This window comes from Camelus bactrianus, chromosome 17 (assembly GCF_048773025.1).
Source record: "Camelus bactrianus isolate YW-2024 breed Bactrian camel chromosome 17, ASM4877302v1, whole genome shotgun sequence".
In the NCBI taxonomy this organism is placed as follows: Eukaryota; Metazoa; Chordata; class Mammalia; order Artiodactyla; family Camelidae; genus Camelus; species Camelus bactrianus.
This window is the reverse complement of record NC_133555.1, coordinates 40,762,971-40,787,118: the sequence shown is the minus strand read 5'-3', so window position 1 is coordinate 40,787,118 and position 24,148 is coordinate 40,762,971. Positions and strand designations below refer to the sequence as shown.

The 24,148-nt window shown below is 42.9% G+C and overlaps 1 protein-coding gene across 2 annotated transcripts in view; it reads left to right on the top strand.

Moving 5' to 3' along the window:
* MOBP (myelin associated oligodendrocyte basic protein) overlaps positions 1-24,148 on the top strand; it is a 44,237-nt gene that overhangs the window by 10,387 nt on the left and 9,702 nt on the right. Inside the window, exons 3-5 of one of the 2 annotated variants that reach the window (XM_045509767.2) lie at positions 11,610-11,819; positions 12,122-12,412; positions 18,700-18,904. In XM_045509767.2, coding sequence (XP_045365723.2) covers positions 11,614-11,819; positions 12,122-12,377 — 462 coding nt within the window. In that variant the 5' untranslated portion in view covers positions 11,610-11,613 and the 3' untranslated portion in view covers positions 12,378-12,412; positions 18,700-18,904. The remainder of the gene's footprint in view (positions 1-11,609; positions 11,820-12,121; positions 12,413-18,699; positions 18,905-24,148) is intronic. The other variant, XM_045509768.2, reaches the window with a different exon arrangement.

The window sequence follows — 24,148 nt, the reverse complement described above, 5'->3', positions numbered from 1 at the left end:
TGTTTATCTGGCTCCACTAAAACAAGGAAGATTTTTACTCCTGAAAATTGTGCTAAATATATTACCTGTGTGCTAAGGCTACCAACCTTGGGTCACATTGGTTCCCTTCCCTAGCATAGCTGGAGTTAGGCCAAGTTTATTCAGTCAGAAAGGGCTTTTGTGTGAGTCTGTGAGATAGCAGTGAGGTCCTTGGTCCACTTTAATTTGTCTTCATTGCCCGGAACAAACCAAAGCAATGAGAATTTTCTTTTCCCAGATGAGTTGCCAAATCCAGGACAATCAGGACCCTCTTCTGCTGTTATTTTTTCATAACCTCGGCAAGTCCCCAGATCTGTACTGGATTTTGGCAAGATGCTGCTCTCTGTGGAAAAGCACTCTAGCTCAAAATAAATATCTGTGTGGAGTCTTGCATTACCCAGAACTGGTTTCCCACCAAGAATCTACTATTCAGCATTCACTGTACTAAGTTACAAACATTTTGGTTGCCAAGGAGACAAAAGATTAAAAAAGGACAAATGGATAAAGCCATCCTCACAGACAGCATGTAGTAGCTCCAGGGAAAGTTCACTTCCTACTTGTATTTTTGCTGCTTTGGACCCATCAACACGGAAGTCGTTGTCTTTCACTGTGTAAATCTCCTCTCAGAGGAAAGCACTAGCCCTGCCTCTGAGAGGGAATTAGCAAGGTTTTAGAAATTATTCAAGACCTCAAAGGGAGATGGTGACTGCGGAATGAATTTGCTCATTAGTGATAATGGTTCTCACAGCAGGAGGATTTGGGGCTTAGCGGCCTTTGGAAGGATGTGGCAGGGCTAGGTGAAGGAAGCCCAGGCCTGCAGTGGAATCTTTGGGCCCCAGTTTTATTCCAGAAACAGCTCCTCAAACAGCACCCAAGTGCATTCCCCACCTGCAGGAGCCATGGGCTCTGACAGCCTGTAGCCAGGCTCCAGTTGGGTCCCAGTTTGCTGAATGCACCAGCTCCTGTGCCCCTCCCCACGCTCTGCTGGCCGCATTTCCCCCTCCTTTATAACGTCATTACCACCCCTCCCTTTTGGGCCAATCGGAAGGGCCGTGAATTGACATTCCCTTGCTGTTATTTTCTCCTGCCTTGAGTGCTACAGCGTTAAACATATTTGTATACGATTACTGGCTTTTAAAGATTCTCTCTTTCTATTATTTGCCCATTAAAAAAAACCGTATAGCTGTTTTTTCTTAAACATTCTGATTATTAAAACTTTATAATTTTATTTGTTTGTATATATTCTTCTCTACTGGCACGGGTCTTTTAACTTGTAACCTCGTGGTGTCTTTCATTCTACAAAATCATTGTCTTTGACTTGCTTCCCCTCCCTTCCCGTCTGCTGTGTTAGAAGTTGCCTAGTGTCAGGATTAGGAATACGGACTAGTCTGCCTTGGCTGGGATCCTGGGGCTCGTATTTTCGAGCTGTGACCTCGGGTGAGTTCTCTGACTTCTCTGTGTCGCGGGTTACTCATTTTGCAAAGCGGGGCTATTGTGAGCAAGTAAGGATTAAATGAGTTAAATACATAAAGCCCTTGAATAGTGCTGGCTTCCACCTCATGACGTGTTTGCTATTATTTTTCTTGTTGGGGTCTTTTGTCTACTTTCATTTTGTCTCTTTTGAGTAGTTCCACCATTTTCCATTTTTAAAAAAATGCCGCCTCTGTTATGAACCATGCTTCTGCACATATATGGGTCTGTTTCCAGTCTCTCTATTCTGTCCCATTAATAACTGGTCTATTTCCAAGTCAATACTCTACTGTTTTAATTAGTATAATTTATGATGAGTGTAGATACTTGGTAGGGCAAAACCCTATTCTTATGCAAAATTGTCTTGGTTTGTCTTGGTTTTTTTATACTTCCATAAGAACCATGAAATCATCTTGTTAATTACATGAAAATCTGATATTTATTGGAATTGCATTAAATTGATAGGTTTATTAGGAGATATTCAGCATACTTAGTATATTGGCTATTTCTTTTGCCGCCTTCCAAGGGATTTACAGATTTCTCTGTGAAAGTCTTGCATTTCTTTTTTGAGATATACTTCTACCTGTAGGTGCTCTATAGTTCTGTGGTCAATGGGAACAGCTTCTCTGTTTTACATTTTCTGATTGGATCTTCCTGCTCTCTAGAAATGACTTTGATTGTGTTATACTGATCTTGGGTCCAGAAGTCTCGTTGGATTTTTCTTTAAGTTCTAACAGTTTGCAGAGTCTCAGTCTTTTGTTTTCCTTTGCATTTTGTACTAGTTAGGATTTCTGGTGCCCAGGTGAATAGCAGTCATGAAAGCATCCTTCTTGGGGTATCTGATTTGGATGACAATGTTTCTAAGATTTCACCAGCAGTAAGCTGTTACTATGGATAGTTTGGTAGCTAGCTCCTTATAATGTTAAGGACATTCCCTTCCCTTCCCACTATGCTAGGAATATTCATCAAGAATGAGTATTGAATTTTTTTTCCACAAGGATTTACACGTTTTAATTTCTGCTTTATTTCTAGGAATTTAAAGAGCCTTGTTGCTATTGAGAATAAAAATTTTTCCCCAGTTATTCTTTTCCCACTCTTAGACTCCCTCTCTCCCTGGGTGTTCTCCTGTGTTCCCTTGGCTGTAAATTTCATCCGACTGTCAAATACACTTAAATTTATTTCTCACCCTCTCTCTCTCCAGATCTCCTGACCTGTGGGGCCAATCACTTCCTTTCACAGCTGCTTAGAGGTTTCATAAATTTCTCAAACTGAACATGCCTAGGACTGAACTTTTGACTCTTTCCTTCCCCATCCCTAAATCTGTTCCTGTGTTAGTAAAATGATTCATCATCTAACTTAATTTGTCTTGGAAAAGTCCTGTTTGTCCTTCCTTCCTGCATGTCCCATTCATTGCTGGGCTTCCTCTCCTTCTCAGTCTCTACCCTGATCTTTAGCAACTTTGAGGCACACGCCTGTGCTCCCGGTACAGCTCATCATCTGCGCTACAAGCATCTCTGTTTTATCCTGTTTAGCACACAGTAGGTGCTCAGTTAATATGCTGAATAAACAAATGTCCCAAACTGCACCCTCCCACCCCCTCCCCGCAGCCTTCCTCACCTTGGTGAATTGCTCAGTTGGACATTTGCTCCAGCCCTAAGCCTGGCAGTCATCCTTAATATATCCTTTCCAACAAACCCCACATCCAATCCATCCTCAGGTCTCCTAATTTTACCTCCAAGTTCCTCCTCCAGTGCCACTGCTGTAGTTGAACTCCCTCCCACTCTCTCACTGGTCTCCTTACTTTCATTCCTGCCTCCTTCCAATTGATGTTGATAGGAGCCTGAGTGATCTTCAGACAGCAAAAATAGGAAGATTTATTTCTTCTGATCAAGCTCTTTCGATGTCTTCCTATTCATTGGCTCACCTTCAAGGCCCACGTCTCACCCTCCAGCCTCTTGATGCTCCAGCCACGTGCTCCCTTCTGGATTCCTGAGCACACCAAGTCTCGGGGACTTCTATCTGGAACTTTCTCCTCTCTTAGGCATGGATAGCTCCCACTCATCTTCAGATCTCAAGTCAAGTATTGCTTCTTTAGGAATCCTGCCTCAGCCTCTCAGTCTAAATTTGTCTCACTGTTACTCTCTGCCTACACCCAGGAGCCTAGTCACATTTCAGAATGTATTCATAGACTGTACATGAGATGCTCTGTTCAAGGCCACTTCACTCTACCCCAAGCTCTGTGAGTACAGGCACCTTCTTTGTCTTGTTCACCACTGTTGTTTTTAGTATTCACTCAACAAACATCGGAAGGAGTGGCTGAGTATTAGTATTGTATCTGGCTGCATTTACCATCAATCTTTTTCTGGGTATATTCTTTTTTTTTTGAATCTTTATCTTACTGACATATAGTTGATTTACAATGTTGTGTTAGTTTCAGGTGTACAGCAAAGTGATTCAGTTATATATATATATATATATTCTTTTTCAGATTCTTTTCCATTATAGGTTATTACAAGATATTGAATATAGTTCCATGTGCTATACAGTAAATCCTCGTTGTTTAGCTATTTTATATATAGTAATGTGTATATATTAATCCCAAACTCCTAATTTATCTCCAAGTGTATTCTTTATACATGTAGCCTCATGTCTCCTGGCCTCCTCTGTCCGTGGGGTCCACTGAGGTCACAAATAGTCTCAGTAACGCCCACTGGCAGCTCAGAGGGTCTCTGCCAGCCTGGTCTCGTCTACTCAAGGCAGGGTCTGTGTGTGCAGCTCTCCCCTGCTGGGGTCCCCCTGGCTCCTGTCCCAGCTTCCTGCTGAGGGTGCTACTTCAGAGGGTTCCTGAGGGAGCTGAGAGCCCTCTTGACGTGGGTGCCACAGTGACTCCCAACCAGCTTCGGCTGGGATGGGGCTGGCTAACTGGAGTTGATGACATACAATAAATAATCGAGCTTACTGCTGCTTTCTTCTGATATTAACAGAAGTACTTTCTTATGTTAGCACAACCTATTCATAAGCACCTTTAAAAATGGCTGCCTGATAGTCAGCTGGTCTTCGAATGGCTACCTAATATTCCTATGAGTAAACAATTAGAAGAATATTAATAATTAAACAAAATTCAAAGCCTTATTGCTTCCCTGATATTTTTATGAAGTGCAAGAATTCCCTCACTCATCTCCCCTTTAATAAGCTAGCCTGGTTTTAAGAAATGGATAGAGTTATGAATGCTTCATTTTTTTTTTTTCTGTTCTGGCAATTTCTTGAAAGACCATTATTGTGTTTCTGGGGAATGTGCAGAAATTAAGTTTGGAAATTCCTACCACTCTCCTCAACCCCACCCCTCCATCCCTCCCAGTGAGTAAAATTCCATTTACTAGTCTTCATCCATATTCTTACGTTACTACTGAAAACATATTTTATTTCTGTCTCCTTATGTAAAGTGAAAGGTTAAAAGGTTTAATTGCTCTCAAGGACTTCGATTTTCAGAAAATAAATACTCAGTTGTGAATTGGAGGCAAGGTTTAACAGAAATTCATTCAAGATTTATAAATATCTTAAGCACTTGAAGTCAATTCAGCATTTTAAATGCTAGACATTTCATCTCGTCTTGAAACCAGTCTACGAAAATGGCAATTCTCAGTTACTGCCATCCCTTGCTTACAATTTTTCCTAATCTTTGGAGGCAGGGAGGGTGGCAGTGTGGGTTTTAATGAGAAATCACAGGCATGTACGGGAAAGAGTTGGGAAAAGGAAAGAAAAGGCCTAGGAAGAGCACGTCTTCATTTGCTCAAGTCTCCCTCACTTTGTGAATTTATGGGAGAATTCTGAACCCTATGGAGCACAGCGTATTGGGAGAGAGAGACAGAGAGAGAGACAGAGAAAGCAAAGGAGGCAGACATCTATGTTCTCACTTTTCTCCAGACAAAAACCTCAAAAATCATGGTAGGGATGTGGTATGGGTTGCAGGGGGGAAGGTCCAGATAGGTTTGAAATTGTGTGTGTTGGTTGTAGGGGTGAGTCCACTCCAGGTCAGCCCCAAGGTGTTAGAAGCAGTTGCAGTATAACCCTTGTGTGGGAAGGAAATAGGGGCAAGGAGCCCTATGACTCAAGGTCCAGAGGCTTGAAATAATCTTACCTCTTGGGGGTCAGGAAAGCTGGCTTGGGCTGGATGTACTCATCAGGGGAGAGGAGGGTCCCTTTTTGGTGGGGGGGGTTAATTAGGATTTATTTATTTATTTATTTTTGATGGAGGTACTGGGGATTAAACCCAGGACCTCATGCATGCTCAGCACATACCCTACCACTGAGCTACACCCTCCCCCGCAAGAGTCCCCCCTGCCCCATCTTTTTAAAAAAATGGATGTATAGTTGATGTAGGGGTGAGTCCCATTTTGAATAAAAGCCTTCTTACTGAAGAAAGGTCATCTTCCCCTGGACTTTTGCCTATATCTCCTTGACCAGGATGTGGTCACAGGGGGCGTTGTATATATTTAACTGGTCACATCATGCTGCCAATCAAAATCGGGGTTTGTTATTGAAGGGCAGAGTGGATATTGGGCGTCAGTTGTCATGCTGGCCATTGTGAGTTTTCTATCATCATCATCATCATCTATGATTTTGGAGGATTTACTTAACTCCTTCAGGTCTAAATTTCCTTATCTCTAAAATGGGAACAGTAGGGACTACCTGGAGGGTTATTTTGGGAATTAGAAATGACAAATATAAAGCATCAAGAAGGCAGTAGGTGCTCAGTAAATAGTGAGGGGAGGTCCTTGTTCTCTCTTGGGCTCCTCTCCTTCATTTCCTTTTCCTCCTTCAAACACCTGCCTCACTTTCCTTTCCTCTTTAGTTTTAGAGTCTATGGAGACATCTACAAAGCCTGGAAGAGATTATCTTTTACAGCTTCAGATTCAGTTATTTTTTTTTCTTCATCCCACCAGACAGTTCATAATTATATTCTAATTATATTTGCTCTGCAATTAGGTGGTACAGTTTGTGAAAACATCATGTAGTGTTTATAATGATTGGCTTGTAGCCGCAAAAGTAAATAAAGATGTCTTTACATTATTAAGTATTTAATTAATGCTTGAATTAAATGTCATGTGAGATATAGAAACGGTGTCTGAAGAATTCAGTAGAATTAGACAGGTCACTTGGGTGAATTCTCAGTCAGTGCCAGGGAAATCGAATTTATGAAGCAAGTTATTTGTATTAGGTAGTTTTGCTAGGTTCTTTACCTACTTTATTTAATTCTACCAAAGGCCCTCTGAGTGAAGTATTGTTATTATTTGTTATTCCTTCTGTTACGGACTGAAAGCTGTATCCTCCCAAATCCATACACTGAAATCTAATCCCCAGTGTGATGGTATCCGGAGGTGGGGCCTTTGGGAGGTGATCGGGTTAGGAGGGTGGAGACCTTATGAATGGGATTAGTGCCCTTATGAAAGAGACCCCAGAGGGTTCCCTCACTCATTCCGCCACCTATGAGCCAGGAAGTGGGCTCTCACCAGACACAGAATTTGCCAGCACCTTCGTCTTGGACTCCCCAGCCCCCAGACCGTGAGAAATAAATGTTATTCATAATTTTCCCAGTTTGTGGTATTTTGTTATAGCACCCAAATCAACTAAGACACCCTCTTTTAAGTGAGAACACTGAGTATATTAATTCAGAATTATATGTGACTGCTTGTAGCTGAAATAATAGTGGTTTAAACGAGGTGGAAGTTTGTCTGTCTCTCCCGTAAAAGGTGCTCCGTGTTCAAGGGTCCAGGCCTAGAACAGCAGCTCTACCCTCATCAGTCTCCTCCAACTGGCTTTATCTGCAAAGTTGAGCCACGATCCAAAAATAAATTGCTAGACTGTAGTTTGTCCACATTTTTATCTTTACTAGATAATTCCAAACTGTTTCTGGAAATACATAATCTTTCAAAGCACGTGTGGAACATTCTAAAATGTTGCAATGAACCATGAAACTCAACCAATATCAAAGGGTCATTATCTTACGGACCACACTCTGACTAGAATGTATTCAGATTAGAAGTCAGAGTAATAAAAAGAACTCTGTGCATTTGGAAATTGTACAACAGATTTTTTAAAATAATTGATGACTAAAAGAAGAACTCATGCATATTTAGAATGAAGTGAAAATGAAAAATGTATGTTAATACTGTGGTATGCAGCTGAAGATGTATGGAAAAATTACAGTCAAAAATGCACATGTGAGAAGGGTTTGATTCAAGAATAGAGAAAAAGAACAAGAACATAAACTTAAAGAAAATTGAAAAAAGAAATAATAAATACATCCAGAAATTAATGGACTAGGGAAAAAAAAGAGCAAAGAAGAGCAAGAAAACCAAGAGCTTGTTTTTTAAAAAAGAATAATAAAGTAGATAAGTTCTGGCAAGATTGCTCAAGAAAAATGAGAGAAGATACAAATATATGTTATAAACCATAAAGGGGGCTGTGACTATAAATTTATCACACATTTCGAAATGCTATAAGCATTAGGTCTATATCTATAAAACTTAAAAAAAAAGATTTTCCTAGTATTTAAGTTGAAAAGTATGTAAGGTATGGTCTGACTTTTTATTAACTGTATATTTACGTGTAAATATTCTCAAAGAAGAAAATGTTCAGATATTTTACAATAACCCACAATACAAGTGGTTAACTATGGGATAAGAATTTAGGCATTTTTATGATCTTCATTCATCCAAGTTTTCTAATTCTCAACAGTGAATATACATTCTAAAGCCTATGAAGGACTGGTGGGGGAGGGACAGAGGAAGCACCTGTGGGTCACGTTCTCTTCAGGACCCTGTCTGAGTTTGTATTCCAGCCCCTCACCAGGAGCCTTCAAGCTCTGGCAGGAGGTCCTGGCCACATACAGTCCTGATCCGACCTCTACCTTTCCTTTCTAGAGAGCTGTTTCCCCAGCTTGCAGTCTTTTTTTCACTCTGGGGTGCAGACCCATGCATCTCTGCAGCCTTAGCCCATCTTTGGGCCCATCTCCAGTCCCCCAAAGTCCAGGCTGGCCCCATTGCCTGGACCCCTGTTCCCTGGAGAGGAAGGCTGAACACAGGGAGCGCAGACAGTGTTGAGCCCAATCAGACGGCACGGGACACTGGAGTCACAGGGACACGGGTTCAAATCCCCGTCTGCCTCTTACTGCCTTTTTGAACTTGCTCATGTTCCTTAGCTTACCTCATCTTTAGTTTGTTGATAATAATGCCATATTATAAGAATGAGGTAAAGTATATAAAGCGATCACCATACAATAAGGCCTCAGTAAATGTGAATTATTTCCTCTGCCATTAGTCATTTGCCTATAGTTATGAACTAATTTACTAGTAAGCCTAGTGGGGTGTGAAGGGACAGCTTGGGGGTATATTGCAAAAGCTTAGCATGTGGACCTTAGCATTCCTAAATCAGGGCATGGTGTGGGACAAAGAGCTGAAGTGGGGTATATGTAACCAGTTAGCCATGCACCCCAACTAAATGCAGTATTTCTGCTCCCAAGGGCAATAGGAGCCAGAGCCTTTCCAGACTACAAACATTTTACTAAAGGATGGGGGGAAATGTAATTTTAAAGCTGGTTGGATTTCAGCTGGTTGCTCTAGAAGAATGTCAGGGTTCCAGGGAAGAGAACTGACAGGAATGCACGTGATGGGTAACAAGTGGTGAGGCTGCCCTCTGCTGGACATGGTGGGAGAAGGTGGAGAGGAAGGAAAGTTACCACGGAATAATTGGAGAACTCAGTAGATGGGTTTTGTGCCATTAGCACACTATGTGCATCCTTGCCTGTCTTCCCAGCTGGCAGATACATTTCTCAAGGACTGGACTAAGCGTAATTCAACTTTGTGTCCACTACCGTAACTTAGCACTAAGGCTGGCACAACCTAAGCATACAATAAACGCTGAATCGGATGATTGAAGGGAACTCGGTTAATCATTTAGTCTTTATTGTACCTTGAAGGACTCTAACATGAAAAGTTTGGGATAAAGCAGATGAGCCTATAAGAGAAACTGAGAAGGAAGGGCTAGGACAGAAGAGGGAACCTAGGAGACTGTGGTAGGACGGGGCAGGGAAGAGTTTCCACGGAGAGAGGGGTCAAGTAAGAAGAAGGCTGTGTTGAGCAGCATGGTGGTTTTTGGGGAGCCTACAGAACCAGTTTTCTTTGGGAGGACAGGAACAGAAGCCAGATCAGGGTGCAGCAAGGAGGAAGAGATGCAGATATGGAGAAAAAGAGTACTGATGACTTCTCAAGAACATTGCCTATAAAAATGAGGAGTTACAGGGAGGAAAAGAGACAGGAAAGTGAGATCCAGAGAGGATTTGCTTTTAAAATGGGATGTCCATGAGTATGTTTAAGAGCTTCTGAAGTAGGGGAGACTTTCCCAACCAAAATGTGAAACCCTGAACAAGAACTGGGAAAATTAATTACGTGAAAATTAATTATATTTTGCATGATAAAAGCAAGTGAAACATTGGGAAAGAAAACACGCACCATACATAACAGATGTGAAGCACAATTTGGACTGTACAAACGGAGGGGCAAAAGAATGTATTTCCTTTTTACAACTACACTCAACTCGCTCCTCGGCCCTCACTTCTGTGTGTAGCAGAAGACGACCACATCAAAAAACAAACAAAACGACACAACAGTGTAAATCAACTGTACTCAAATAAAAAGAAAACCGAAAAATAAAATCAAAGTATCTCCCAAGAGTTGTTTTTTATGTATTCACCCTGAAAACTCATAGATTTTCTATTCTGTCTTCAAAGAATGCATCCCATTTCTATGTTTTCCTTGAACTTTGTACAAGCTTCTACTGGTTGATGTCATGTTGTCTTGTAATTATGTGCTGCACGTCTGTGTGTCCAACTTGACCTTGAGTTTGTTGAGAGCAGGGACATTCTCAGTGCCCACTATATGCGCGCCACCCATGTACATTTGCAGACTCTTGTTGAAGAGTAGTCATTTAAGTTCCCCATGTGCTTTAGTGTTTGGGAGTGTTAGGTGGGACATAGTCCTACAAAAGATGTTGTAGTATGTATGTATGTATGTATGTATGTATGTATGTATGTATGTATGTATGTATTTATTTATTTTGCTGGGGGAGGTAATTAGGTTTATTTATTTATTCATTCATTTTTTTTTTTAAACCAAGGTACTGGGGTTGAACCCAGGACCTCATGCATGCTAAGCATGCACTCTACCACTGAGCTATACCTTCCTCTGCCCTGACAAAATATGTAGTAATTAAGTTTTTTACCTCCCTTTTGGATTTTTTTTCAAGAATCAAAATTCTCTTTTTAGGGTCTCCCCCCCTCCTCCTCTTACTCCCTCTTTTTAACTGAGATAAGCAATAAAATACACAAAACTTATGTGTACAGCTCACTGAAGTTTTAAATATGTATACACCTGTGTAATCGTCTCTCAGATCAAGATCCGGAACACCTTTGGCCCCCAGCAGATTCCCCCCTGCCTCTTCTTAGTCAGACCCCACATTCTCCAAATGTAACTATTTTTTATGTCCTAATTTCTAGCACCATAGTCTAGACTAGTTTTGCCTGTTTTTGAACCACATGTAAACTGAATCATACAGCTTGTATTCCTTTGTCTGGTTTCTTTTGTTCAGCATTACGTTTGTGAGATTCAAACGCACTGATGTGTGTGTCCACCGTCTGTTCTTTCTCGTTCTGGTGTAGTATTTCATAGTATGGATAGTGATTATGCTTTTGGATAACAAACCTTTCTCGGTGTTTTAGAGAAACGGCCATTCCTACGTCTAGAGTATTGTTCTGCCATGGAAATGCTTGGCCTTGTAATATTTTTCCTGCCCTAAATAAGTGGCTAAAACATAAGGGAAAAAAGAGTCCATTTTCAGAAAACACGATGAAAAATACACAAATAAAAATGAACAAGCCCTTAATTTAGCCCCTTTCCATAGAGTTGGACATGAAGTCGATCTTCCAGATTCAGGGCACAGGACAGCCCTGAATGTTACTTTGGACTACGGGAGCAGCAGAGAGTGGGTGCCTTGAGTAGAAATCTCCCTCACCTGATGTGCTGTTTTATGTCTCCCCGCCTCTCCCCTCCATCACTGATTTCCAGTGAGATGAGTCAGAAAGTGGCTAAGGAGGGCCCCAGACTCTCCAAGAACCAGAAGTTCTCCGAGCACTTCAGCATACACTGCTGTCCGCCCTTCACCTTCCTCAACTCCAAACGCGAGATTGTGGACCGCAAATACAGCATCTGTAAAAGTGGCTGCTTCTACCAGAAGAAAGAGGAGGACTGGATCTGCTGTGCCTGCCAGAAGACCAGGTGAGTGGTCCGCGCGGCCTACCCGGCGCCTGGGCCGGGCGTTGGACTTCATCTCTCAGCTCCGAGTCCCCGCTGCCTGTTCTACTCCGCGATGCTGGGTCTGGGGCTCGGCAAACGGCTCCCCCCAAAACCCCCCCGACAGTCAGCTCCCTGTTAGGTTCGGCCACTGGAAGGTACTGGAGGGAGATCGGAAGGTGGGAGGGGGAGCAGGGCCTGCCTTCCAGTTTCCGGCTCCTGCCAGCATCCCTTAAGCCGCAGAGGAGAGCATGGCTCCAGCCTCCAGCTTCTTTTGGCCCTCTCAGAACCAGCCGCCGTACAACGTCCCCTCCGAAGCCCAAGCTCCAGCCGGCTGCACCCCCTGCGGTGGTCAAAGCACCAGCCAAGCCACGGTCCCCTCCGAGGTCCGAACGCCAGCCACGCCCCCGCCCGGAAGTCCGACCTCCACCAGCCAAGCAGCGCCCCCCTCAGAAGGCCAAGCCGCCGCCGCGCAGCAGCCCCCAGAGAGGGCCAGGCACCGGCCGTGGGGGGTCCCCCGGCAAAGCTCCTAGGTTCTGGTAACACCATCTCTTCCCTTGTGCTCCCCCGCCCCCAAGGTTAGTAGCTGCTCCCTGTGTTTACTAACAACCGGTTATCTCAATGGCCCTCTTTCTGGCCGACCGAATCTGTGTAATCAATTCCCTGCGTTAAACCCCCTCATTTGAAACCCCTAGTGTGGCTTCTGTTTTCCTCATAGATGGTGTTGGTTCAATACTTCAGGCGGCAGTACTGGTTGCTTCCTTTGTTTAGCGGGACCGGAGGTGATTAATTTATCAATTCAGAGTATGGACCACAATAACTGATTGAATAAATGAGGCCCCTGATTCCTAGGCCCCAGAGAGAGGAGGAATGGTGACTCTAAGGGGTATCTGTGTATCTGCCAAAGGAGAGGTTCAGCCAGCTCAGCCGTCCCTCCTCCCAGCACCTTCATCCGGGATTAACCTCGGTGGCAAGACCATTCAGGCTGGGAGGCAGTGCTGAGGGCTCACTGTGCTCTGCTGGACGGAGCTGGGTCGGAACCATGTGTTCTCATGGAGTTTATTCTCCAATGAGGGAAACAAACTATATTCTCCGAAATTGCCAGTGGAATCACCCAACTCCACACCGACAGCCTGCTTTTCTTCCAGTTTGCTTTGTCAAGTGTCCTCAAAGCAACTGTTCTTAAACTTCACCAGGTGCCTCTGGTACTCTAACCCCTCATTTTTCCTTCTTCATCCATCAGACTCGTTCCTTCCCCACCCCTCCTTAGTTTGATTTTAAAATTTTTATCATCATTATTTATTATTATATTATTACAAATTATTCAATGTATTTAAACTAAAAAAACCCCAGTTTACCCATTTTTCTCATTCCTCATTTCCCACCTCTGGCAACCACCAATCTGTTCTCTGTATCTATGAGCTTGTTTCCTTTTTTCCCTCTATTTTTTGGTTCCAGATATAAGAGAGATCATATGGTATTTGTCTTTCATTGCCTGACTTGTTTCATTTAGCATAATGCCCTCAAGGTTGTTGCAAATGGCAAGGTTTCATTCTTTTGTATGGAGAAATAATATTCCATTGTGTGTATATATATACACACACCACAGTTTCTTTATTCATTTATTCACTGATGGACACTTAGGTGATTTCCATATTTCCATACCTTGGTTATTGTAAACGATGCTGCAGTGAACATAAGGGTGCACGTGTCTTTTCAAGTTAGTGTTTTCATTTTCTTTGGATAAATACCCAGAAGTAGAATTTCCAGATCATATGGCAGTTCTCTTTTTAATTTTTTGAGGGAACTCCATATTGTTTTCCATAGTGGCTGCACCAATTTACATTCCCACCAACAGTGTACAATGGGTTTTCTTTTCTCCAGATCCTGGCCAACACTTGTTATTTCTTGTCTTTTTGATAATAGACATTCTAACAGGTGTGAGGTGATATCTCACTGTGCTTTTGGTTTGCATTTCCCTGATGATTAGTGATGTTGAGCATCTTTTCATGTTCCTGTTGATCATCTGTATGTCTTCTTTGGAAAAATGTCTATTCAGACTCCTCCTTTCTTCACTTTCCTCCCTTGCCAAGTTAGAGGCTATGGCCCAACGTTTTAATCTCTCCCCAAAATACCCTCAATTCCCCTACCCTTTGAATATCTGTCTCACATTCTTGGGAAGCACTCCAACCCTGAATGAATCCAACCATCTACCTCCACCATGTCTATTTCCAGGCAGTTGAATGTTACTGGGGAAAAACACACAGCAGGGCAGTAGTATTTGGGTAAAAGCAGGATTATGGTCATTATATCACTAAGCACGGTTTACTTTTGGAAAGTCGTAGTTCAGTTACTTGCATTCAGATAAAGGAGAAAACCATGAACCTGAAAAGTGCCATGTTTGTTTATATAACACACAAATGTATTTAACATATATATCAGATTTACGTGCAAGCAGTAGAATTCAACATTTTCGACAAACAGTTCTATGCAACAGTCATGCAACCACCACCACAATCAAAATATACAGTATTTTCATCATCCTCCCCAAATTTCCCTCACACTTCTCCTTTGAGGTCGGTCCCCAAGCCCCTGACAACTATTGCTCTGTCTTCTGTCCCTATAGTTCTGTCTTATTTAGAATGTCACATAAATGGAATCATACTGTATGCACCCTTTTGAGTCTGGCTTCTTTCATTTAGCATAATGCACTTGAGATTGAACTATGCTGATGTTGCATGAATCAGTAGTTCTTTCATTTTTATTGCTGAGTAGTGTTCCATTGTATGCATGAACCTATCACAATTTTCCATTCATGAGTTGAAGAATATTTAGGTTGTTTCCAGTTTTCTGGAGATTATGAATAAAGCTGCTGTAAATATTCATGTGAGTGTAAGTTTTCTTTTCTCTTGAATAAATAACTACAACTGGTATTGCTGGGACATACGGTAGGCATATGTTTAAATGTATAGGAAACTGCTAAATTGTTTTCCAAGGTGGTGGTATCATTTTGTATTCCCACTAGCAATGTGGGATGCTCTGCATTCTTGCAATGCTTGGTACTGTCAGCTTATAAAATTTTATCCATTGTAATACATGTATTGCGGTACTTCAATGTAGTTTTAATTTTGCTTTTTCTGTTAACTAAGGATGTCCAGTTTCCTTCAATAAGCTTATAGATCATCCACCAAAAATATTTATTGGTGAAGTGTGTGCTCAGTCTTTTGTCCATTTAAAAAAGTGGGTGGTTATTTTCTTACTATGTTTTGAGAGTTTAAAAAATACATCTGGATACAAGTCCTTTATCAAATACATGTTTTGCAAATATTTCCCCCCAGTTTGTGGTTTGCTTTCTCATTTTCTTAATAGTGTTTTGTAAAGAACCAAAGTTTTAAACTTCAGCAAAGTCCAATTTATCAGTATTTTTCTTTTATAGATCATGTTTTTTTGTATTGCATGTAAGAGTTCTTTGCCTAACCCAAGGTCACACAGATTTTTGCCCATGTTTTCTTTTAGAACTTTAAAATTTTAACTTTTACATTGACATTATTATCTATTTTGAGTTAATTTTTTGTAAATGGTGTGAGATATGGATTGAGGTTCAATTTTTTTGCGTATGGATATTCAATAGTTCCAGCATAATTTGTTGAAAAGATTCTCCACTAAATTACTTTTGCATATTTGTCAAAAATCAGTTTACCATAATGTGTGAGTTTATTTCTGGACTTTCTATTCTATTTCATTAACTTATGTATATTTCCTTCACCAACTTGATTACTATAGCCTTATAGTAAATGTTAGCGTAAATTCTCTACCTTTTTTGTTTTTACTTTTGAAATTGTATTTTTGGCTATTCTAGTTCCAATACTTTTCCATAGAAATTTTAGTGTCAAACGTATGAATTTCTAGAATACATCCTGGTAGGATGGAATTGGGATTGTGTTAAGTTTGTAAGTCAGCCTGGGGAGAACTGTACATGGTATATCTCGCCATTCAATTAGGTACTTTTTGTTTTGTAGTTTTCAGCATACAGATCTTGCACACATTTTTTAGCTTTATACTTAAGCATCTCATGCTTTGAGATACTATTAAAATAGTACTTTCGTCTATTTCAATTGTTCATTGCCAGTATATAAAAATATAACTGATTTTTGTATATTGATCATGCATCCTGTGATCTTGCAAAACTCACTTATTCTAGCTTTTTTGAGGGGAGGTAGACTCTGGGATTTTCTACATAGACAATCATGTTGCCTGTAAATAGAGACAATTTTATCTTTTCCATCTTGATCTGTTTGTCTAGTTTTTGTATGTGGTTTAAATTGCTGTTTCACTTAGTTCATTTTCTTTTTAGAGAAGTATTTTAACAAGATCAAGTCCTTGACAAAGTGGCTTTCTGAATCATTAGAAGGGGTTAGATCCCAAAGGCTTGAGCCCAACCAGATAAAGTGCTTGGGTCGAGTTGCAGGTTCATACCTGTGTTTTACCTCATATCCTCATTTCAAGATATGGTTCATCTTCCCTCATGGTTCATTGATTGACATACTTTATCATCAAACTAGAGAATGGGCATGAATGTGCTTTGGATTAAAGAATCAAAGAGGTTCTAATTACTCCTGGAATGATTAACTTGGGTAATTGCCCAAGATCACCAGGTACTGATGTCACCTGAGGCTTATGAGACATGAAGCCCCTGGGATTGGATTTACGTGATGGACTCAGTTCCAACCTACATTTAGGGCCAAGCTCTTCTTGGAGAGAACTGACGCCCTGAAGAACAATCATGTGATGGCCATCCATGTGTGGGCCAAAGACCCATGCCTCTGCCTTCCCCAGCCCTGCACGGGCCTGAGCTGTTTCTTCTGCTTTGCTACGTGGACTGTCTTTGTCATTTCCACCCTTCAAAGCTATGCTACAAGAAGACAGTTAGGACATTTTATATAGGATTTTTTTGCATTATAGCGACCTATTATTTTCCTATTTTGAATTGGTCAAGGGAGATGATGTTACAGGGTATTTCATGTGAGCAGAGGACCCCTCTTCTGTGTCTGCAGAAGCAACATTATTATTGTCAGGGGTAAGGAGCCTTAGAATAGCCCTTAGACTTAAGAGCCTTCACACTGAGCAGGGGCCACCACCTCCGTGGGCTCAGCTGGGACCTGCACAGCTGTATCTAACACCCCAGTGCCCATCTCCCTTGCCGGAGTGTGTGTGAGTCAGGAGCAGGAACTCTGTCTTACACTCATATCCCCAGGGCCCAACCCAAGGCTTCATTGACGTTACTGACTGAATGAGACCTAAAAATACATCTAGCAGTCAGTCTGGCCCAGTGAAAAGGGCAAGGGATCTGGCATCAGGTTGGAGTCTGAACACTGCTGCCTGCCCAAGTCACTTATTGTCTGAAAGCTGTACTATGCCCATCTGTAAAATGACGATATTATCTACCTCATGGGTTATTATTGTAAAGTGCTTAGTTGCTAGTCTTACACTTCTAGGTAGGGAGATGTTATTAGAACTATTGTTTAATGGATACACTGTGTTGCTTAATCCTAACAACTAGCTGATCCTCCCCAACTCAGTTGCTTCCCCTGGTTGAATAGGAGTTCAGGTTGCACAATTTGGCCACCTCCAGGGGCATCAATGTGGCTTCTATTGCCAGGGGAGTGCTGATGAGATAATTAGGTGCTCATATTACCCAAGATGCCACAGTGGCCCATTTGCAGTGGTACTTCCATCGGGTAATACCCAGGAAATACGGGCTTCCATGCTAGTGTCAGTGCCCAGGGTATCATATTCAGCAGGACCTATAGGGAATTCTAATATGAACAGGCTGTCCCATGCCTGGAGGTCATGGAAGCAATCCACAAAACATAGATTCTCTCCCCAGACTTCAAGGGATGTGTTCCAACCTTCCAGGCTACAATTCACTCTGCAAGTTTCAACAAAGTATTTCTTCATTTATTTTTCCTGACATCCTCAGTCCTGTCGGAGGGGCACCAGCATTGTTAGCTTGACATATAATTTGGGGTTTTGGAGAATGTTACGGTTAACACTTGAATATTAATTTTATTTCTAATTTTTAAAACTCCCCGAATTACAGGAAAACCTGTGATCTCTGTAAGATCAGTCTCTAATGTAAAACTGTGCCCCACTGATGAGTGGTATTCTTTTTTTCTTTCTTGTTTATTTTTTTAAATTAAGAACTTTGATGGTGTTCTCATACAATTTGACATGACCTTATTTTGAAGGTGGTCACATAGACTTCTGCTATCTAAGTAATTTAATCCCTTGGTTGGAGAATAAGCTTGCAATGAATAGTTTTTTGGGGGGGCCACATATTTGTAACATCTTTACTGGATGTTGTTGATCTCCTTCTTGAAAAGTATGTTCCCCATCAAAATAAGAACATGTCAATATGGTCACAAATTTACAATGTGAGTACATATTCCCTCGGGGTATATGTGCATACATTTAGGTGTTCATGTCTATGGGCACTCCTAGTAAAAACTCCTAGGTTTTTCTAGGAGTGGGATGGTATTTTGATTTATTCTGTGTTTTTTGGGTTTCAAAATTATCGGCAATGATTGAATGGAAAAGCAATAATTATTGTACATAAAAATAGAATATCTCTTAAAGAATATCTTTGGTGGGCTCAGTCCAGGAAAAAAAATATATTATCATGTTATTTTGGCGAGTTACTTCCAGAAGTGAGAAATTAAAAGGAGAGATTTTTAAGGCTGGATTTCCCAGACGAGTAATAACCTCAAAGGTGGTCTGTAAATTTACAGTCCTATTAACTGAGCATGGAGAAAGAGTACGCTGCTTAGCAACACTGTGGATTTTCATGTTTCTCTTTGTAAACCAGATTGAAAAAGAAGACCAAGCCGACCCCTCGGAAGAAGTGATGGAGAAGCTCCAAATGAGTGGACAGCCTCAGCTCCCGGACTCACTGCTTCTCGACCCACACGCCCTTGGGCAGGTTATTTGGCTCTGAACATGATGCAGGCGCAGACACCTGCCGACGGCCACAGTCCCCACAGCACCGGGGCCGTCGGGCGGCCTGCCTGGAGGTGAGAGGGGGCACCTCTGTGCGTTATGCTCCGGGTGGTGGGTCCCAGTAGCATCCCTCAGGCACCAGAGCTCAGTGCACGGCGCTTCTGGTCTCAGCTATGGTTCTTTCTCCCCCGGGGTGTGCACAGGCCCCCAGACCTTTAGCTCAGGATGGCCCCAGTGCCAGCCTATGTATTGTCCTCCAACCTCTAGGCCCCTCTGTCCCTGGCATCCCGCTGCCTAGTCTGACTTCTGATCCTTTACTTTCTTCTTTGTAAGTAAGCCTTTACCTGGGCTCCTCTCTCCCCCTGTGCCATGGTTTCCATTTGACCTCCTTAATCAGTTCCCTGTCCTAGCTCACAGTCAGAGGAACAACTGGCTTTGGGGGAAGATCCAAGTTCTTTTCTAATAAGATATGAAGCCACCAAATGCTGCAGAGCTGCAAGCAGAGTCCCAGGGAGGGTAGGGGTTGTCTACATCAACATGTCAGATGCAGCCGATCTAGGGTGTCAGAAGCTGAGAGAAAAGCCACGAGGAAGGAGGCCCTCCTGCTCCTCAGGCTGCATCTCCAGCCTCACACAGGGATTTGTGAATGTCTCCTCCTGATCTCCACCTAGGGGGAAGCAAACACTCCCTCTGAGCCTTGTCCAACCCATCTGGACAGTCTTAACTCCAGAACTAACTGCTTTGCAAAACGTGAAACCTCGGGCGAGTAATGCGGACTTGCGCACGATGCCTTCCCCCTTTCCCTCCCCTGAGGGCTCCTGGAGACCAGGCTGCCAAGACGGCCCCTGTGAGGCAGCGCTGCTGCCCTCCCTCCCTCCCTCCCCCCACCTCAGGAACACAGGCAGACGGCCCCCAGGTGCTTTCACAGGACTAGCAGGGCTGCTCAGAGAATTGCTGTTTTCAGTAGAGCCTCAGATTCCTGAGGAGCCCTGAGGCCTGGTCACCCCAACTCCATGCTCTCCCTGGCTGGGCTCCCCACATGCTGTGTAGGAACAGAAAAACTAGGAGAGGAGAATGAATAGTGGGAAGGGGTGAGTTAGGGCAGGTGAGCAGGCCAAGACTTCCCTCCCTGTGCTGGAAGCCATTCCGTGGTGGGTGGGGGCCTGAACCCAATTATAATGGAGCAGGATTGGGGCGGACTTCTCACCTCCTTCTCTTTTTGATTTGCTCCCACTCTCCGTAGCCCCACAGTCTTGCAAAGAACTTTGATCCTGAGCATGGGCTCTCGATCAGGGACATAGGAACTAACCCCCTCAACTCTACCCTGGTTCTACCACACTCTACACACATACACATGCTGGGGGGCAGCCCCCAGGTTAGACGGAGGACCCTTAGATCACCTGGTGCTCCTGTGGATTGGGGTGTGTGTGTGTGTGTGTGTGTGTGTGTGTGTGTGTGTGTGTGTTGAGGAACTTGGCTTCAGGAGAATATCTCAGGGCTCTCATTTTCTCTCCCAGGCACAAACACTGGAGAGCCCTTCCAAGTCCATGCCCTTCCAGCACCCTGACCCCTGAAGCTGATCAGGAGAGAAGACTGGACTCTAACACGCTCCCTCAGGGGCTGACCTTGACTCTGGGTCCCACTGTGTGCCCAGCAGTGGCCTCGTGGGAGCCCCTCTTGGGCTACTTTCCCTACTCAGCTCAGAGCTGAGGGACTGAAGGAGCAGGTTGAGGGGATCTGTCTCTTCTCAGGCTCTGGCGGGGTCCATTCCAGAAGCCATTCCAGCTTGTTTTGAGCTCCTGATTTGCTTATTAGCTTTTAAAGTTAGGATTGAAGGGTGAAAGATAGAGGAACAGATCGTCCGCCCACTCCTCCAACTTCTACCTAGGAGGCCCGTGGAGGGTACAAGGCTCATTATTCTTCCAGGCTTGGTCCACTTCACCTGTCACTCAGAAGCCCTTTCCCTTCCCAGCAAGACCACACTCTCTTTCCTCTTTCCGTTCTCTCCCTTTTTGTGTGTAAACAATACGGTGTCGCATCTATTCCAAGCTGGTGCCAACCTCAGGGCTCCGTTCTTGCTGTTCATTCTGCCTGTGCTGTTCTGGCCCAAGATCTTTGCACTAATGCCAGCAGCTCAAGTATCATCTCAGAGAAGCTTCCCTTGGAGACTCAGTGTGGTTTCCATAGTTACTCTCGCTCCCATCACTCTAGTTTTGTTTGTCTTCACAGCACTTATCACCCTCTGAAATTATCTTGTTCATTTATTTATCTGTTTATGGCTTGGGTCCCCTTCTCCTCCTAATGTAAAGTCCATGATTGCCAATACCTGTTGACTGCCATGTTCTGAGTTCCCAGCACTAGAGGGACCTCAATAAATGCTTGTTGACTGAATGGATGCTTGTTTGTTATTTTTTAAATAGGAATAATTTTCCAAAGTTTAGATCCTTTTGAGAAATCAAAGGTGACTATTGTATTGAGCTGCAAGGATCCCTGTAGGGTGACCTTGCCGGGCACCCTCTGTGGGAGTGAAGGGAGGCGAGGACAGGGTTGTGTGAAGGTAGATGCAACTCCTTCAACTGAGTTTAACCAGGAAGGGAAGCAGAGGATGGGGCAACAGCTGGAGCATCCCACAAACTCAGCTGACACTTGGGCATTTGAATGCTGCTGGGAAGGAGGCAGCAGGGGGGGTGTCAGAAGAAAGAGGAGGAGATAGTTGGTGGAGTTGAGAACTGAGGAGGCTGGCGGGAGGAAGCCGGGGCACAGGTGAGATCAGGCACGGAGTCGGGGTTCCTTCTCAGTGGACAAAAGGGAAGGAGGAAAGGAGAGTGTAGACTCTGGTCAGTGGCAGGAGCTTGTGGCATTCCTGCCTGTAGCTTTGATTTTCTTTGGAAGTGGGAGGCAAAGTGGTTTGTTCACAACTGGTGGTTATGGTGGTGTTGGATGTCAGAGATATGAGGACAGCGGAGAGGATTATAAGGAAATCAATTCATATAAGTTCTTTGAAATCGTCTAAAAAAACCTTTCTCCAGATAAGTTCAATTAACTAATTAGTTAACTTACAGTTCAAGGCAATATTCTGCCACTAAGTCGTTGCCTACAACTTCTCATTTAAATGTAAATCTAAGGTCTAAGCTGGAGACTCATATGGTCTCAGATGGAAGATATAATAGTTGGAGGAGAAAAGGCAGAGTCTGATCTTCCCTATAGAATCAGGAGCAGCTTTCACTATGGGAAGCTGCAAAAGTGCTGACAGATCACAGCGAGATGGGGCTGTGCTGTGAGACAGCGATTTGCTGAATGTCCATCCGGGCTGCTGTCCTAACACAGAGAAATGTGAAAACTCTGAAAGGGTCCTGGGGGAGCTTCTTGCCCGACTCCATGGTACACATCTCAGTCCCACTAATAACATCATTAGCAGGTGCTTACGATCTCTGCTTAAATAAAATGAAGTGTTTGTTTTTAACAGACAAAGATGATGCTGTTGACCTAACAGCAGGGTGTATATTTGTAATTTGGAGATATTTTGCATACTGACTCTTCTTATTTGTAACACAGGTACACACTTGCAAGAGTGCTGGTTAAGGATAGTGACGACAATGTCTTTTTATTAAGTATCAACTATGTATCTATCCGGTACCATGTAGTATTTTATGTTTGTAAACAGGAGAAGTTGGTTATGGTCTCCAGGGCCTTTGAAACCATAACCTTGACCTTACTGCTATTATGTTGGAACCTAAAAGTTACCAGACTGAGCTTGGGGGAGCCTTGGGGTACTTGCAGATGCCACCTTATGAGATGAGGGGGAGGTTGAGCTGACAGGGGTCAGGTCACTTCCACATCAACTAAAGCAGCTTTTAGGGTCTATGTTGACTTCTAATTTTATGCAAATAAAGGGTCCCACTGGGATAGAAGAGTCACAATCTCCACTTTCACAACTGAGAGAAATTGATAGAAATTGATAGAATACTTATGTTAGTAATTTTCTAAATGGTTTCTTGAATTGAAGAGCGTATTCTTTGGCATCACCTTATAGGTTTGGGTTTAGTTGATGGGTCTTTCAGCAACTAATTATCTCCTCTTAGGCAACAGTTCACCTACCACCAAGTTGAGTGTTTTGACTTTTGATCAAGGTTTATCCAAAGTACGGATGAGCAAAAGGATATAGATGAGCAAACAGTCCTGATATTTATTCCTACACTCTTCCTTTCAAGCAAATCTATGTAAAAGTATTACATTCAATGTGGATTATATTCAACCCCATCTCTGTTGCACAAGCTACGTTGACTATATAAACTACAGTAATAGTACAGAAAAAAGGTCTGAGGAGAGTGGAGAAAATGAGAGGCTACAGCTGAAGGGGTGGTCTTACCTATAGCAAATCACAGATCGATCAGATTTGAGTGATTTGATTCAAAAAGATCTCTTAGCAATAAAACTAAGCTCTAAAATAGTATTAATCTAATTACCAAAGTAACATTCACACTGGATTTTTGAAGCACTTGAACTGTCCCAAAGGTCCATTCATAACCTGAGACTGGAAGCCAATGGGAGCCAACAGTGATATCTGGAGAGGCTCCTCTCTGGAATCCAAAGGTTGTATGTATTTTGCAGAAAGAGAAAGGTCGATCATCTTAAATAATTAAGGTCAAGAAAGATGGTACTTCCTTATGGCAAGAGGGTCTACGTTTCTAAAGCTCTTTTAGCAAGGAGATATAAGCTTACCAGGAAAAAAAGGTTGGGAATGTCTGGGTTCATGTTTGAGAAAGTGGCTGATGGCAGTGGAAGTCCTTTATGTGCTGAATTAATGACAGATATTCTTGATAAAGACAGGAAGTCATTGGCATCAGCATTAGCCAAACCAGCCCTCCCTGCAGAAAGTAAGAGCTCCTGGGGCCATTCTTTGTTTGTATTGTTTGCTTTCCGAGGGGGAGGTAATTAGGTTTCTTCATTGATTTCCACTTGGAGGAGGTACTGGGGACTGAACCCAAGACCTCTTGCATGCTGAGCATGCGCTCTACCACTTGAGCTGTACCCTTCCCCCGTGGGGCCATTCTTTGTTAATGAAGCCCCACTAAGGCCAGTATTAGAGGCAGATATTTTCTCAGACACTGAACACAGTCCTTTGGCCCAGGTGGTGGTCCATGCATAGCCCCGTGTTGACCTCCAGGCAGATCTGTTCCAATACTGATGAAATGGAGATATTCCTATTGTGTCCACCTTCAAGGAGGGTTGGGTAGTCTGTCATTCAGAGGGTGTGGGATTCAATAGACATTCTGGCAATTTTTCGTCGATTAAGTCATGTTTGCTTGCAGATCAGA